Source organism: Cicer arietinum, chromosome 7 (genome assembly GCF_000331145.2).
Source record: "Cicer arietinum cultivar CDC Frontier isolate Library 1 chromosome 7, Cicar.CDCFrontier_v2.0, whole genome shotgun sequence".
Lineage (NCBI taxonomy): Eukaryota > Viridiplantae > Streptophyta > Magnoliopsida > Fabales > Fabaceae > Cicer > Cicer arietinum.
This window is the reverse complement of record NC_021166.2, coordinates 6,341,030-6,359,453: the sequence shown is the minus strand read 5'-3', so window position 1 is coordinate 6,359,453 and position 18,424 is coordinate 6,341,030. Positions and strand designations below refer to the sequence as shown.

The 18,424-nt window shown below is 30.0% G+C and overlaps 2 protein-coding genes across 5 annotated transcripts; one reads left to right on the top strand and one right to left on the bottom strand.

The window, feature by feature from the left end:
* The first annotated feature begins 4,855 nt into the window (after positions 1–4,855).
* LOC101496909 (uncharacterized) lies at positions 4,856–11,252 on the top strand. Of its 4 annotated transcripts, none has more exons than XM_073363380.1 (6): positions 4,856–5,338; positions 6,650–6,736; positions 7,632–7,796; positions 7,914–8,000; positions 8,108–8,179; positions 8,866–11,252. In XM_073363380.1, the coding sequence occupies exons 1-6, from the start codon at positions 5,153–5,155 to the stop codon at positions 10,807–10,809; spliced, it is 2,541 nt and encodes an 846-aa protein (XP_073219481.1). In that variant the 5' UTR covers positions 4,856–5,152; the 3' UTR covers positions 10,810–11,252. The 4 variants fall into 4 exon arrangements, with proteins under 4 accessions (XP_073219481.1, XP_073219480.1, XP_004508459.1 ...); XM_073363379.1 differs by having other exon boundaries at positions 8,105–8,179; XM_004508402.4 differs by having other exon boundaries at positions 4,857–5,338; positions 7,641–7,796.
* Positions 11,253–15,765: 4,513 nt separating this feature from the next.
* LOC101496585 (uncharacterized) lies at positions 15,766–18,328 on the bottom strand. Its single transcript, XM_004508400.3, has 2 exons — positions 17,335–18,328; positions 15,766–16,018 (listed from the first exon to the last, which is right to left on the bottom strand). The coding sequence occupies exon 1, from the start codon at positions 18,113–18,115 to the stop codon at positions 17,342–17,344; it is 774 nt and encodes a 257-aa protein (XP_004508457.1). The 5' UTR covers positions 18,116–18,328; the 3' UTR covers positions 15,766–16,018; positions 17,335–17,341.
* Positions 18,329–18,424: the final 96 nt, after the last annotated feature.

Here is an 18,424-nt window from a genome sequence, read left to right as displayed (position 1 = left end):
GAGATTAATAAAATTATTATTTTACGTTGTCCTCACTCATCAAATAAAAAATTTAAAAATAAATGATGCATTTTTCTATTTACAAAAACAAAACTATATTATTTTATTCAATTTGGTAGAGTAGGCTAAATATAAACATAAATTTAACGTCATTAAAAATACAAATGATATGTCTATGGACAAATTCACATTATTCAAATTAATAATATAAAACAATAAAATATTTATGTATAATATGATAAAATTAAAGTGATTGTAATATTCATCCATTTAGATTTCCAATGTCCACTTAGTTATTGATTTAATTAATAATTAATCAAAGTTGATTTGTTAATATAAATTTAACGAATATTGCAAAAAGACAATAAATTTCTTAATTTTAATTAACACATTTTGGTCATTTTACCTTTTTTTTTTTTTTTTTTTTTTGTGGTCGCAGCCCTTGTCCTTACAAAGATCTGCCCCTAGTCATCATTGTTGCTTAATCAATATACTTGTGTAGTTTGACTCTTTTAAGAGCACCAACACAAAACTTATTAAACTATTTCATGAGTTTAATTACTTACATTTATAAATGGATTACAATATATATGCGCACACACTACAATAAGGTCTACTTAGTGGTGAAGCTTCTTAACGACATAGGTGGCCATGACCACCTCGAAATCTCAAATTTTTTATTTTATTTTAAATAGATTGTCTAATATTCAAACTAAACTATTATCTTTTATCAACACTATGTTAATATCAGTATATTAATTAATGTATTGTGTTTAAATGTATTTTAATAATTATATATATTATTTTTGTTCTTGTAGTCAAGAAAGTTATATTAATAGTGTAAAAATTTAGATTTAATTTATATGCATTGACGAAGTAAAATTATTTTATATTGTTAATTAATCATAATCGTCAGATTAATAAAAAAAATTATCATAATTATTTTTAAAGTGATACTTATAGATATTTGTGATGTGCTAAAAGTTTTTACATCGATAAAACATATCAATTAAACTCTAAAAATTTTAATGTTTAACAAAAATTAAATTTTTAAAAACTAATTTTTAATTAATCAAAATGTCAAACAAAACTTGTATCTAATACATCTCTCTAATAAATATTAAAGATTTTGATATTCAATACAATATTATAGTTTTTTATTTATCAATTAAAATTTTAAAATTTGATCACCTCAATTCAATAGCAAAACTCTTGATTATTTTTATTGCGACCTATATAGTATTTTTTTCGCGAGTTCTATCGTCTTTCTCGTTTGATATATCATTTTTATAGTTGTCATCATCTTTATTGCGATATTTGATGACCTTTGTCGTCTTTTGTCGCAAGTTTCAATGGTCATTGATGTCTTAGTCGCGAGAATCTTAGTTATTTTTTAAATAAGGGTTGAGTTTTTAATTTTTCAACAAAAAAAAAAAAAGGTTGAGTTTTCAATCACACATACCTGTTTCTTTCTGACATTTGCTATAATGTTCTCAACTTCTCATTTCATTTTTTTATATATAAAACATTTCAAATTTGTGTTATGTACTCATTTGTTCTAGAACATGTGTTCTTATTGTTTTTGTTTCATATTGTTATAGTTAGAGAAAATAGTATTTGTTAATATGGTGAAGTTGCAAGAATATAATAATGTGGGTGGTTGGGCGTAGAAGAAGAAGATGACAAGTTAAAATCCAAAAAATTATTAACAAAATAACATAACATGGTAATTTTGTAAGCGACTTTAAATAGCATTTTCATTTCTATGTTACAATAAAATTATTTTCTCTCGTTTTATATTTTTATTTTAATTGTAATTACATTGTCTGCTTACCATCTTTTAAATAAATATAAATATTAATAACAATTTATATTTTTAAAATATGTAAAATAAATTATAATCCTCCTAACTAATGATTTTATGTGTTGAAGTACAATGAAACCTAACTTTAAAATATCGCAAGCCACGCAGCATGAAAATTGCAAATATACTCATGAAATGACTAATATCTTACAAAGACATATAAATTGCAAAATTCAATAATTATATCAAAATCAACTATGATTAGGGGGTAAAGTTCGCTTCTGAATTAAAACTATTTGAAAATTAAATTGGTTTTTAGTTTGAAAAATTAAATTGAATTGATTTTTAGTTTAAATAATTCAACTGAACTGTTTAATAAATCGATGAATCGATTTAGTACCCTGATCCAAACTGATTTTAACTTTGTTTTTAGTTCTTATAGGTCAAATTTTACATAATTACCCTTAATTATTTATAAAACAACAAATTCGGTTATAGTTTTTTAGAACTAAAAACCAGTTCGGTTCAAATTTTTTGACTTGATAACCGATTCAGTTCAGTTCAAAAACAGTTCGGTTCAGTTATGCAGTTTATTTCAATTTTTGGGTTTTTTTAACACCCTTAATTAGGAAATATAAAAATTCTCATATAGGTGAAATGTACATAAAGTTAGAAAAATTATATTTCAATATTTGATTAAATAAAGATAGAGGAGAACCACTCAAACTCATAAGATTTTTTATACAACAATCAATTCGTAATAGTATTTTGTTGAAGTTAATAATCAAAATTTTAATTTTTTTATTACTCTATTTCTTATCTCCCTACACTAGTCACCGAGTCAACCTTATATCTAATGAAATACTTGGAAAATTAATGTTTAGCGTTGTAGGAAAGATCCCAAAAAATACATGTTTAACTTTTTTCTTCATATAGTTTGGAAGAAACTCGAATAATGAGAATAATGTTATCCGTTGAAGCTGGTAGTGGCAACCTCATCAAGGCAATTGCGTTCCCAACTTATGTTATGAGATTTTTCTTTTGCGGTATGTTTTATATGAGCAAATTGATAAATTCAGACGTAATTTTTTCTGACGCGAAGAAAATAATATGTATTGAACTACCTGAAAAATCTTATGCAATTAGAAAAACTTATGCAATTAGAAAGAAGATGGTGACCAACATCCTACTTAATTGGGGGGCATATATGAAGACTACATATTATTTCAAAATTAGATATTCTTAAGTTCAAATGAGAGGCTTTGTTTGTAATACCATGAATCTTGTAAGAAACCCTATGTTTCGGTAAACATGCAACAAATGACAAAAACAACACATATTGGATAAAATAGTGGATTTTGAGTAACGTTTAAGTGTGAGAATACATGTAGCTAATGTCTTAAAGTTTTAAACAAGTATAACTCTATAGGTTGGTTGATGTTAGCCCCATTCACGACACAACAATTTTGCTCTATGAACAAAATTTATCCCGTTAATTGGATTATTTAAACCCATTATTTTTTTAATTTATTGAAACCATTTATTTTGTATAATTTTGTTGATGTTGTTGTTTCAACTCACTTCATAGACATTCTTGTAATGAAAATTATAAAAAGTCGACAATGTTAAGTTAAAAGAGATAAAATAGTTGTTTAATTTTTTTAAAAGGATTAACTTATTACAGTAAAGTAATTTAAAAGACCGCATAAACAATCATGTTGTATTCTCACTAATTTAGCGAACCAATCAATTCAAAAACAAATAAAAACACAAACTCCACTCGCAAAGAAAAATATATCATTTCACATGGAGACAACATGTATCTTTATGGATAAAGACCTTAAACAAAATCCTATATTTAAGAATAAAGAAAAAGAAACAAATGCAAACGGATAATTATTTTTTAACACAAAAGGTTGGACTCAGTAATATTGGTAAAACAACCAAAGATACCACTTCTCCTAATCTCCATCTTCCACAATATTAATTACATTTAAAAAAAAAGTATAGCGGTGAAATTCATACACTAATTGTAGAGAAGTTGAAAATTTCATATTTGAACCTACGTAAATGTCTATGCAAATACTATATAGTTTATATTTTCTTACAAAGTAATTAATATAGGATTGAACTACAAAAGTTAAGGATTATGTGAGAAAATAAACTAACCTCATATAAAACGCATGATTTAGGTATTAACCATAGAAGACAACACATAATCTTCTGCTAAAAACACGACAATTTTGATGGTTTGGGTTAGAGTCTCTTATGAAACTCAATCCATGTATTGATTTTAATGTCCCCTAAAATCCTCATTGAAAAAAAATTGAGAAAACTTCTATTCGGATTAGAGTCTCTTATGAAATTCAATCCATGTATTGATTTTAATGTCCCCTAAAATCGTCATTGAAAAAAAATAGAGAAAACTTCTATTCGAGAGAATCTAAATCCAGACAATAGTTATTAAGGAAGTTGTGATATTTTTCATTTGTAAATAATTTTATTTGTATATTGAAACACATCTTGAAAACATGTGACTTACATTAAATATCTATTAACTTTTTACGCATAAAATTACAGAAATATAACTCTCTACTTTTTTTTTTAGAAATAAATGATGATCTCAACTCTAATGTTTATTAAAAAAATGATAGTAGTAACATGATAATTCAAAGTTTGATTGATTGTATAAAACACTGGCCCATGAACGTTTGTGTGTTTCTCACCGTAAATTCTTATTAGAATTGCTTCAAAAATATTTGTGTTATCGTGCAAGATTTATTTTGTGAAAATTTGATTGATATGGTTATAAATTGCGACAGGAGTCGTACGTAACCACTTATCAATTTTATTGTTTGGGTAACGCAATTTGATGTCTCCATATTTTATGTTTATTTTTGGAACGTCGCAGCGGATTGAGAAGATGAGATAATTTTAATTTTTATAAAAAATGGAGCAATTTCGTTTTTTGATTAAAGAAATTTCATTTCATTTATGGGTTATTATTATTTATTTATAAATAAATAAAAAAAGTAAAAGGAAAATAAACTTCCACTCTCTTTCTATCTGAACCATCCCCGATTCGGCGTATAGGTTTTCATTTCACTTCAATCTTCGGCTCACACTCATCTCTATCCAAGCTAGCAAAAAATAAAGAGCAAGGGTTTTTCTCTTCAAACATGCTTTTCCTTTAACTTCGATTTTTAAATGTAATTGAAATTCAGATTCATTTTCATTTCATTTCACTTCACTTTTCTCCTCACTCAATTTTAGGGCTCTTCTCTCTCTCTCTCTTCCCCAAAACCCTTTCACAATACGATTTCTCTATTCTGATTACTCGATCTCGCTATGGAATCTCGAGATTTGACACCGTCTTCTCCGTCATCAACCGCCACCACCGAACTCGAAGACGGAGGACTCACTATCACCGTCGCTATGGCTAAAGAAGCCGCTATGCATTATCAATCTGGTAACTTCGATGAATGCCTCGAGCTTTTGCATCAACTTTTGGAGCAGAAACCGAACGATCCAAAGGTAATGAAATTCATTTCACCTTTTTGCTTTGTAGCTTTCGATACTGATCGCTCCGATGTTGTTTTTCTTATCTGCAAGAAATGCTCGATGCTTGTTGTTTTTTTCTAGTCGATTATTCGCTTTGTGCTAGTTTTTTTTTTCTTTCTTCTTTTTTACTCTAATTGATATTCTTCAAGTGATTGGTTTAATTATTTTATTGAATTTCATTATGCTTCTTGAATTCATTTTCTAGTAAGCACTTGCAGTTTAGTTTTCTGTGGCTGTAGATGTTAAATGCGCATAAGTTCATCTTTTAATACGAACTTATGTGCAAATTCAAGCTGGATAAGTTTGTTACAAGCTGCTTTGAGCAGATGCTTGCGGGAATGCATTTGCGCTGTGTGATGTGATGCAAGTAATAACAGGTAGCATAAGGAAAAATTTATTAGATCGGAGATGAAATGGATGTTGTGGATCCCGGTATAGAAAGTTTGAATGATCTGATGATCGTGCCACAAGAGGGATTTTGAGCTCATTTTCTTGATAAGGACAATTTCTACCAGTTGGGGGTATTTTGTCGTGTTGTTAGTTTCGGTTCTCGACTCTAACGCAACTTTATTTTCGGTATATTTGTATCTTAAGTCAAATGTAGTAAGTCGAGTAATGATATTTGCACAAATTATGCCCGCACACTATTTACCTATCTCCATGCAAGTCATGTGATAATAATATCTTGGTTGCAGTGTAACTTTTCACTTGCTGATTGGTTCAGATTGTGCACATACTTCACATATTTAGGCTTTGAAATGTTTTGGGCCTTTTGGCTCTGAGTGTATAGTCCTTTCTTATGTCTTTTGGTATTCTCACGGTGGATAATGAGGTATGTCATATGATGTGAATAAAATTCAAATATTTGAAGGAACCTTGGAGTAAGTATACCTGCAAAAGCGACTGTTTTGGATGCAATTAAATGGACTCATCATTTGTTTGTTTGGTTGTTTGCGAGCATAAATGTGTTTTAGAATTTATGGATCGGATGTTTGTGCTCTCTATATATCAAGTATGTCATCCAAGTCTATGACTAAAAATTCTAAATATTCAATCTGTCATTACGTTTGGGGATGGTATTTGCAACATCAATTATGTTTATTGAACAATGAAATTCTTTATCATTCATATTCAAGCTTGTTAAGAGCACAAGAGAACAATGGTTTGATGGGTTCTTGAGTTAACATAACCCATCAAGATTTGGGTTATCTTCATGATGTGTATTTTATGATGTTGTCTACGACAATCCCTTTTTCTAAGTCTTAATGTTCCCAAATATTTCAGGTCCTTCATAATATAGCTATTGCAGAATTCTTTCGAGATGGTTGTTCTGATCCCAAAAAGTTACTTGAAGTAATCAATAACATAAAGGTATGTTATTTTTATATGTATTAATATTCTTTTAAAATTTGTGAAATTTTAATTTTGCAACAACTTTTGTTTTTCATGGTTGGTAATTGGGGGAAACCATTTTTTTACCATTATGTATTAGAAAAGTGGAATTAAATGACACTGACACCAGTTGAGATCGTGACAGAAAACTTGAAATGAAGACAGACCTAGGTCATAATTTGGGATTTTTTAAACTAAAAATATGGGTAACCTCCAAGCCTTTGATATACCTGTTCATGAAAATATTTTGAGGTCGATTAATTTCCAAATTGGCACATAGCTTCAGTTGATGGAATGAGTGTTTTAAATTGATGAAGGCCTTGTTTGTTATTGATAGTTTCTCATTATTTTAATCAGTGAATTTGATTTCTTTCATTTGAATAAGAATACATATAAGATTTCATTTTCACTACCTGTTGTACTTAGTATACTGTGGTTGGTGTCATTTTATCGTTCAAATTCCTTCTTCCGGGTCTCTTATGGTTTACTCAAAGGAGGAAAATATATATGCACATCACCTTAAAGATAATATTACAAGTTAGGAAATACTAGTGGAAGAGAGTGGAATAAAATTTCCTCTTTGAATGTATATCAAGTAAAAGTTGGTGCAGAAGATAGGGAAGTCTTGTTTATATGGCTAAAGTATGTAGACTTGTATGTTATCGTATCTGTCATGGTTTTCCCTCAATGAAAGGATCAAGTGGTAATGACATTCAAATACAACATTTTGAAATCAACTTAATGTGGTTTAGGATCTATTAAATTGCAGCTTAAGCTCTCATCTCCATTTATTTGTAAGCTTAATCAACATACAGATGAATTTGCAGCTTAAGCTTAATCAAAATTTTGTACTTATCCTTTTTTTCTTTGGGAGTTTATTCAGAGAAAAAGTGAAGAGCATACCCTGACTTCTGGGGATCAAGGAGAATCAGTTAACAGTGTTGGAAATAAAGTTACTTTGGGATCCAAAGGCAGCAATACCTCGGCACTGCAGTTGCATACAGATGAATTTGACTCTTCTATCGCTAGGCTGAATATTGTATGTTCATTTTTATTCTTATATTAATTTCATTTAGTTTTCTCAATTGTTGTTTTGATTATATTTGTAACTTTAATATATTTCTTGATGTGATTTTTGTTAATTCAATCTCTCTAGGCCGTCATCTGGTTCCATCTTCATGAATATGCAAAGACGGTATCAATTTTAGAACCCCTATTTCAAAAGATTGAACCCATAGATGAGGTATGTCATTGTCATATACTATTTGACGTTATTTTCTTTTAATAATCACAATAGGGTGTTGACAGCTGTAGTTTGCCCCTTTCTCCATGTTCTCTTTCCTATAGCAGACAACGGCCCTGCATGTTTGTCTTCTTCTGCTTGATGCTAGCCTTGCTTGCCAAGATGCATCTAAATCAGCTGTAAGTTCTGTGCCATGATTTTATTAGCTGGTTTACGTTTTAATGATTGCAATTTGCAAGGTTTGTTGCTTAATGCATTGTTGCCAACCACAATTTTCACATCTTGTGCGTGTATTAGATTTTTTTTTTTACTTGGGATATCTGGAAATTTGCAATTGGTTTGGGTGGTTTGGGTAGAGGAGTTGGTCCTCTCTTAGAATTGGATTTCCCTTTTACTGTTTGTTATTGATCATTTTGCAAGGAGCATATCTCCATTCCATTGTCATTTGCTTAACTGTTTTATTCATCTTGTAGAGAAGATGAAGGAAATCATCTATTAAGAGAGTTATCAATTCATTCTTCTAGGTTTTCTTCTATTCCGATTTTGGTGCCTTATCAGTGTAAAAAAGACAAGGATATATCAGGAGCTAAAACGAGAGTCATTTTGTAAATTCTGCTCCATTTCTATTAATGTGATTAAGCTGAAAGTGTTATACAAAGTTGGGTTTACTTGATTTGTTTGTTTTTATTAATGATGATTTAAAACTTTATTGGCAGTTGACATATATTCTTGCAATCTCTTGGTTGCAGTCTCTTTCTGTCTTAATTTTTTAGTTAATGGCTCAAGAGATTTCATTTTTCCCCTCGTTTTTATAGCTTCTCTAATTGTACAAGTGCACTGTTCTGAGCTGGATCTGTTTGTTTAGGATGTGTTGACTTATCTGGAAAGAGCATTTGCTGTTGGTAATGCGAGTCAAGGTGACAATGGGAATACTGCACAGCAACAATCTGCAAATCTAATCACAAAGTCTGCACCTGTCACCATTAGCGAATCTGCTGATCCATCCAGTTCGGATTTAGGGTCAAGTGTTAATGCACCTGAAAATCATCTATCCAGAACTTTGTCTGAAGATGCGCTTGATTATGAAGCCATGATTTTGGATATGGGTGGACAAAGTTTAGCCAGGTCAATGGGCCCTTCTTCAAATGATCTTTCGCGGGCTTTGGTTGATAAGTTTTCTACTGTTGATTTAAAGCTTAAGTTGCAACTTTACAAGGTTCGGTTTCTGCTTAGTACTAGGAACCTGAAGCTTGCAAAACGAGAAGTCAAACTGGCTATGAACATCGCACGTGGAAGAGATTCATCCATGGCTCTTCTTTTGAAATCTCAACTAGAATATGCTCGTGGTAACCACCGCAAGGCAATAAAGCTATTGATGGCATCAAGTAATAATAGGACAGACACAGAGTTTTCAATCATTTTTAACAACAATCTTGGTTGCATTTATTATCAGCTCGGGAAATATCAGACGGCCTCATTTTTCTTCTCAAAGGCACTAACTGATTGTTCGTCCTTGCGAAAGGAGCAACAATTAAAGCTGACCACTTTCTCGAAGGATAATTCTTTCCTTATAATTTATAACTGTGGTGTGCAGCACTTGGCTTGTGGAAAGCCAATACTTGCGGCTCGATGTTTCGAGAAGGCAAGTTCGGTCTTCTACAGACAGCCTCTCTTGTGGCTCCGACTCTCAGAATGCTGTCTGATGGCTTTGGAAAAGGGCCTAATCAAATCATGTCGGGTTCCTTCAGAGAAGTTGGAGGTTGGAGTTTGCGTTGTTGGGTTTGAAAAATGGAGGCAACTTGTTGTGAAAGATCAAATTCCAGGTAATGGACAAGTGGACTCCTCAAAAGGGAATGATTGTTGTCCTAGTGAAGATGGGCGGCTGAAGTTATCTATTTCCCTTGCTCGGCAGTGCCTCTTGAATGCTCTGCACTTGCTGGACTCCTACAGCACAAATCGTTTGAAGTCTAGTTTGCCCTCTAATTCTTCTGTAGAAAACGATACAAGTGAAGTGCCGCTTTCAAAGAATTCAAATCGTAAAAACTTGCACGGCATTGATTCAAAGGCATTTTCAGTAGCAGTAGGTTTAGGTCAGGTAAATTCAAATGGGGACACAAAAGAGCAGAAGGGAGGAGCTAGTCAGGAACTCTTTCAGAACTCCCTCTCATATTATGAAGATCTCTGTAGAAGAGAAAATCAATTGGTCAAGCAAGCTGTTCTTGCTAATTTAGCATATGTGGAGCTGGAATTGGACAATCCTGTGAAGGCTCTGTCAGCTGCAAAATCTCTTTTAGAACTTCCAGAATGTTCCAGAATTTACATCTTTCTAGGCCATGTTTATGCGGCAGAGGCTCTTTGCTTGCTGAACAGACCAAAGGAAGCTGCTGAGCTCTTATCATATTATTTGTCTGGAGGAAACAATGTTGAATTGCCATTCAGCCAAGAGGACTGTGAGAAAAGGGTAGTGGAGAGGGCTGTTGAATTTGAAGAGGTAAATGGAGGATCCACTGCTGCCAAGAATTCTTCTCTCCAGGACACTCAAAGTATCATTTTCCTCAAGCCAGAGGAAGCACGAGCAGCAATTTATGCAAACTTTGCCGCAATGTCTGCAATGCAGGGTGAATTTGAGAAAGCCAATATATTGGTTACACAGGCATTGTCCATATTACCGAACAGCCCAGAAGCTACATTGACTGCAGTTTATGTGGATCTCTTGCTTGGTAAGCCACAGGAAGCTCTAGCCAGACTAAAAAGCTGTAGCCGTATTAGGTTCCTGCCCAGTGAAACAACTTCAAATAAATCTTCTTGAGTGTTGTATGCATGGTCTTATCATTGTGCCTGGCCCACCTCTCAGCGTTAGTTAGCAGGTAGCTTAATCCTTCCATAGCATTTGTAACATATATAAGTTCAATTCAGGAATAATTTTTTTTTTTTTTTTTTTTTGTGATTCGTTGTCCTTATAGTTCTCAAATTTAGGGGTCAGTTACAGGTGGAAGCTGTGTTTTGGTTAGTGTTAGTTCCCACCTTTGAAATTTGAGGTGTAGATCTGATTCGGATTGTGTTTTTACTTTCTAGAGGCTAATTTAGTTGATATTCAAGAATACAGGTCATGTGCTTATATTGAGAAAACTGAAAAGTGGATAGTTGTTTTGGAATTCCATTTTTAATCGGAGAGAGCTCGCTCTTTCTAAAATTATTTGTCTCCATGGATGCTATTATCCATATGAATATATGTATCTTGCGTGTTTTCTCCGTTGCTGTTTGCTATGTAGGTTATTGCGTATATAGCAATATCATGGATGCCCTTTTCTTTTCTTCTGTGCAATCTTGCATAGGGCCTTTACTGATTTTGAGGCAGGAGACATTGCAAGGAGAGAATCAAAATACAATGAACTATTACTGTTTATGAATTTTTCTTTTTATACCTTTTATCACTTGGATTGAAATGCCCATTTTTACTCGAATTATTTTTTGGGGACCTTCGAATTTAGTATAAAGTTATGACCGGCACCCTCCACCACAGTCACCGTTGCCTACACACTCAACTGTCATTCAACACCTCTAATACTACGCTTATTGCACCTGTTTGTTTTGTCGGTGATTAAAATGAACGCAGATCTATATCAAAGCAAAAGAGTTCGTAGTTTATACATTGTCGAATTGAAACACTCTCGTACTGTACCGTGTGGGTTCATGCAATCTTAATCATGCAAATTATCAATTTGTCACGGTAGGATACCTCCTGGACCGAAACCTCTCCGATTAATCGAGAGTCAAGTGGAGTCTTAGTCACACTAAAATAAAAGGTGGAAGAGGGTTTAAAAATCAAAGAGATAAAGTACTTGTGAGTGGATTATATCACATGAGAAAATTTCGACAAAGGGAATCCATCCCCATTACCATCCACTGATGTTATTTTTTATTTATTTACAAATCCAAAATTAAGCCATTTCATTAATAATTAATTCCTCAATATATGTTAGAATATCCACATAAATATATAAATATAGAAAGTAACTGAGGATGTGTTTGTCCCAACTAACTGATGACCAATCTCATTGATTCGTCCTCCAATAAATTCGAACACAAGAGTTTGTAATATGAAAAGATAAGAAAAGTCTAAATTCTTGAATAATAACACCGAAATCCGATATTTTTCTAATTTAACTATTGAAATTTTCTATCACCTTTTTTAAATCTAACTCAAATTTTTAATTTGAAATCAAACACCTACTTGATATCGAATAAAAGTCCACTCGCTTCTCCTTTATCAACTAAAACACATAGGAGAAAACCGTTATGTTGTTTCTGCAAGCACAAAAATACCATGCTCAATGCATTTACTCAAATGCACAAGGCTAAACAGCAAAACCAACCTTATTTTGCTGAAAAGAAAATTGAGACGTCAATATTACATTTATTGCTATTGCCGTTTGCACCCTCAACTATTATTGCCCTACAACTTCTATGACACGTATCCAAACCTGACTTACTTCGTGACTTTGTTTTTGCCAAACTCTACCTTCATTGAAGTTTGATATGATCAAATAACAACCAATTTAAAACACTACTCGCAATACTTGTTACCTTAAGGTACGAGCTTAATTTTATTATCTCAAACTACCAAATTTAAATTCTCTTCAGGCAATTGTAAACTGACTATTAATATCATTTTCATTAATAAGTTTTTTCTTTAATTTTTTTATAAAATATTATCAGTAAATTGTTATTTATCCATTTAAAAAAGTTGGGCATTACCTGAATGAAGTGTCACCAATCATAATTCTTCCTCCAAGTTCAGAATTATTGTTCATAATTTTCTTCAATTTTTTTAATCTTAAGGATATTTAAGAGGCATACTATTAATAAAATATATTTTATCCTTTTTTGGTTTGTAATATATTTTATCTTTTAACTAATTGATTTGAATACAAAAACTAATTGATAAGTGACAACTATTTGTCCACTGTATATGATTTATACAAAAAATTAATTATAGTTAATGTATTATAATATTTTTCAAATTTTTATATAAAAGACATTAAAAAAATACACTGCTATAAAATATATATTTAATTTTTAATTTATTAATTCATGGAAACATTTGTCCATTATATTATTTTTACAAAAAAATATTATTTGTAAGTTTAGCTTTGTTTGAATTTTATGACAAACTATTGCAAAACTTGAACCAAATCATATATTATTAATTGGTTATGTTTTTTTCTCATAAAAAAATTGAATTAAATTGACTTGTTCTATCTTTATCGATTAAAATTTGATACAGGTTAACAAAATCATAATATGTAAAAAAATATTATTATTTTTAGATTTTATGTACAAATAATAAATATATGAAATTTTAATTTATGTAAATATTTATTTATTTATTGCACTACATTGCAGAGAATTGTTGTATGATTTTAAATTTTAATGAATTAAAATGGATTTAATGAATTAAAATGGATTTAATGAATTAAAATGGATTTAATTAATTAAATATATTATAAACTTAAATCAAATTCTTTGTTAAGTTACACTAATCATACATAAGAAGATATGTTATTTACTAAAAGAAATATTCTAAAGAGTTAGAGAAGAAATAGACAGGAAAAAAGAATGATGGAGAAAGAAATAATGAGAGGTTGAATATAGATATTTTGAATTTTAAATTTGAAGTTAAAAAATGAGAGTGCAGAAGAGAGGAAAAAGTATCTGAAGTAACAAAATACAAACAAATTAAAAAAGTACAGAAAAGAAAAGTAAAAAAAAAATTAAGAAAGAAAAAGGTAAGTCATATAATTACTAATTTATCTTTAAAAGCGGTGATGTAAATTTTTCAAGTGATGTTATTTAAAGTATTTTATTTGTAGTTAATATTTTTATATTTTTTATATCTTATATTTGTTTTTATTGTTGAGTTGATTTAAACTTTGTTTCGATCTACAAAGCATATCAAACAAATTTAAAATTAACTATAATAAATAACTTTATAAATATTTTTTTAAAAGTCATTTGAGGTGATTTCTACTGTGAGGGATTTAATAAGTCTTTTCTAATGTTTAAGTAAGGGTGGCAATTTAATCTATATATCCAATTCATCCGATATTTTTCTAAACATTCAATTAATCATTTCTTTTTATAAATGAAAAATTCAATGGATTACAATCCATTTTTATTAATAAATAATCTTTATAAAAATAAAAGAATTATTGTAATTATTTTTTAGTTACTAAAATAATAAATAAAATACACCACCACTATTGATCGTCACTAGCCACTAAGGGAGGGAATTGTCTGACCATACCAGACTTTAAAAGGTCTACCTACAATTAATTTTTTGAGCTAAGCCTGATCTATAACATATCATAAACTTTTTTTCAGACATGACCTGACATTTTTAAAAGTCTGGTCTAACTTGAAAGCCTAGTCAAAACCATTAACATTAATAAATTTAAATGTTATATTTTACATATATATATATATATATATATATATATATATATAACAAAAAATGATTTTAGAAAAATCTGAAACAAACACGATTTAAACCCTAAAAATTAATTTTTGGTTTTAAATAATAAATTTTTTTCTGAAATAAATGCACCAATTATTACCTCTCAAACAAATATAAAACAACTAATGAGTGATTGCCTATTTGAACGACTACCAAATATGAAACAATTATCAAATATAGAATCGCGACTGAATATGGAATCGCTGCCGAATATAGAACGACTACCAAATATGAAATACCGAGTAATTGTCTAATTGATATATTTTAAAATAGGAAATAATATTATTAATAAATAATAATAAAAAATAACATTAATAATTAATAAAATATATATAGGCTAACATAATAGGCTTTTTTTTATAAATTGACCTATTTAAATAAATAAACTTTAAAAATATTTTGAGTCTAATATTTTTATTAAATAAGTGAGAATCATACCATAAATAAAACAAACTATAGGCCCGAACGGCCTAACCTATTTTTATCCCACTCCTACCACAGTTGCCACGGTCAATCACCTGTCAACACTGCTCTCACCTGGTCACTGGAGGTAACCTCCAGCCACCATCCCTTTTATTAACATTATCAACAAATATATTATAAAGTCGAAATTATTTTTTATTTTAAAAGTAAATTATATATTTTTAAAATAATAAAAAGTTATATTTTTCAAAAACCTACTTTTTAGATGTTAAATAAAATTATTTTTACAAATAATGAAAATTATTAATAATATTTGCATATATTTATAACCAATTGAAATAATGATATAAATAACCATAATAGTAGGTAAATTCTTTTACCCATTTAAAATTTTTGGATTAAATTACTCAAATGAGGTGGGACCAATTAATCATGTTCAGCCACGTTTCTCTTACTAATTTTGTCATTAAATAATAGCTTAAAATTATAACAAGTTAAATTGGGTAATTGCAAATATATCCTCCAAAATTTAGCATGTAACTCTTCTTTCATTTGCAAATGCACATCTTTGCTTTCATTTTCTCTCTCTTAAAGTTTAATCTTTTTTTAAACTTATATGAGAAAATAATATTTCTTTATTATCTCCTCTTCTTCTATTAGATTATATAATTTAGGAAATTATACCTTTATATTTATACATTTTTCCAAATTTATATTTTTTTGAATGATTTTGTTTTATTTTTAAAAAAAATTTAAAATATTGATATAACAAAATTGATACAGAAAATCACAGAGTTTTTATAATAGAGCATAATAATACGAATCTAATACCATAAAAAACACAAATAAAATGAATAATTTTAAAAGGTTACATAGAAGCATGTTTGCTGCAACTTTACTTGCCTAGGATTAAACATACATGCAACAATCTCAATTAAAATCAAATGGTTTTACAAATAATTAAAAACCAAACAAACAACAGCAATTCCAATCAAGAGAGAGAGAGAGAAATAGATTGCATGGCTCGACATCCTCTCATGTCAATTTCGACCATATATTCCTCAATCCATTCATTCACCTGCAAAACATTAGACCGTGACATGCAATGAGACAAAGACTTCAAAGTTCACGGGTACAAAAAAGGACAATATATAGGAAATATAAAACATAAATCACGCATCCATATATAATTCCATGTGCTCTACTTTCTTTGCCTGACAACGACTTCATAATCGTAAATAATTGAATAACTCATCTTGCAAAAATATACCACCTTCTATCTTAACTAATTACCTTTCATCTATTTAATTCAATTTTGAAACAATTTTTTCTAACTGGATTGAGTACTATAGTTTATTATTCAAAACCATATATTAAATTGTTTAATATGATCTTAGTTCAAAATTGAATTTTATTATTTTTAGTAAATTTTAACAATAAATAAATTTTACAATATTTTTTAACGATTTTTTAAAACTTTTCTACTTCTCAATCTTGTTTTCCAATTCGTTCTCTTGCTTTTTTTTTTCCTTTTCTAAAATTGGATTCCCTATTGTAAAGAAAAATATTTTTAATATCAATCATATTGAAAAAAATTTAAATTTCAAATTAAAGATAAAATTTGAAACAAGTCTACGAAATATATCACTTACCTTACTAACTAGTTTTGTAAAAGTAAATTAGATTGAAATATAAAAGATAATAAATGGTCGAATAAAAATCAATAATTACAAAAAGTGATTATATTAATATATAATATAAACCGTGTAAGTTGAAATTAAGTACGGGAATTGTACATGCTGCTCCTACCGCTAGAAATTCGGATCCCTCTTTTTCCTATCTCACATCACATCACATCACATCAAATCACATAGACAAACTACACTTACTGTGCTGAATTACTGTTCTACTTTCCTTTTTTAAGTTGTTGTTTCCGGACAATTATTTTTGCTTGTGCTCTAGACAAATTCATCTCCAATCTTTTTAAGCTTATATTCCAATCATTCTTATTCTTATATTTATAAATAAATATTTATGTTCTAGTTTTTTTTTTTAAATTATGATGCATGGGATTTTTAAGCTTCCCAAAATAGATGAAAGCAAAATAAACATATAACCATGCATGCATTTTTCTAATACATTTGAATACTTTTTAAATGTCTATTAAAAAACTTTTTAGACCTTTAATATATTTTCTCCGTACATAAGATCAAAGTTCAAGTCTCTGAATACTACTTGTTTAATGAATCTCTTATAATTCAAATCAATTCACATGCATGCAATATTATAAACAGTAGAAACTAGAAATATTTATATTTATCTCTAAAAAAAAAGATTTTTAAAAATGCAACTAAAAAAACATGAAGTAGGGTTTAGAAGAAGAGTGAACTTAACTGGTTTTTTAGAGAGAACAAGTGTAACCAGGAGGAGGAGTTTTTCCACAAGCCAAAAGAAGCTGAAGAGCAAGTGGAACATAAATGTTAAGGTTAAGAAGCTTAAGCTTAAGAGTAGTGCAAAGACAAGCAGCAGCTTCAAGTTCAACAAGTCCTTGAAGAACAGGACAACATTGATTGACAACAGGGTCACCAACACCAATGTGAACCAATCCACCTAGTAAATCAACACAAGCACCTAATTTCAAAGTGTTAATTGGACATGTGTTTGTTGAAGGTGTTGTTGATGGTGGACAAGGACTTTTTGGAGAAGAAGGTGTGCTTCCTCCTTTGCTTGGTGGGTTAAGAACTGGAGGGATTCCTGGAATTGGAGGGAGTCCTGGAATTGGAGGGATTGGTAAACTTGGTGGAATTGTTATTGGTGGTTTCACAATTGGAGGTAGTGGCAAAGTTGGTACAATTGGAGGAATAGGCAAAGTTGGTGGAATTGCTATTGGTGGTTTCACAATTGGAGGAATAGGCAAAGTTGGTGGAATTGTTATTGGTGGTATTGAAATTGGTGGTTTCACAATTGGTGGAATAGGTAAAGTTGGAGGGACTGTGATGGGTGGAGTTGGAGTTGTCACTGGTGGTTTCACAATTGGTTTTTTAACTGGTTTGTGTTTTTTAGGTGGTTTTCCTCCACCACAATAGCCACAACCAAGAATTGGTGTGGCTGAAGAGATGAAGAGCATGCAAATGATTATGTAAGCATAGAATTTTGGTGTTGATGAGGACTCCATCTCTCTTTGTTGGTGTTACAAAGAGAAAGACTGATAAAGGAAACTAGGATTTAGTAGACTAGTGTGATGGTAGTGGAGATTGTAAGGGAAGGAGTGAGATGATATATAGGAAATAGGAATCAGGTGAATCTTAATTAGCTTGGTTAATTACTTGCTAAGTATTGGTCTTCAAATTTCATTGTGGATTTGGAGACTTTCTTGGTTGATAAATTTAAGTATTTTTGTCGGACATTTATGTCTTATATTAATCTTGAATGGTAAGAAAGTGAAAGTAATAAAGAAATTTGAAATTTTGGAATTAGTTTTTTA

Bases quoted from the DNA above. Each gene is read 5' to 3' on its own strand.
- LOC101496909 (XM_073363379.1), top strand. From the start codon at position 5,153: ATGGAATCTCGAGATTTGACACCGTCTTCTCCGTCATCAACCGCCACC. The intron at 5,339-6,649 runs GTAATGAAATTC...CAAATATTTCAG, and splicing joins AGAAACCGAACGATCCAAAG to GTCCTTCATAATATAGCTAT. The intron at 7,797-7,913 runs GTATGTTCATTT...CAATCTCTCTAG, and splicing joins CTATCGCTAGGCTGAATATT to GCCGTCATCTGGTTCCATCT.
- LOC101496585 (XM_004508400.3), bottom strand. From the start codon at position 18,115: ATGGAGTCCTCATCAACACCAAAATTCTATGCTTACATAATCATTTGC.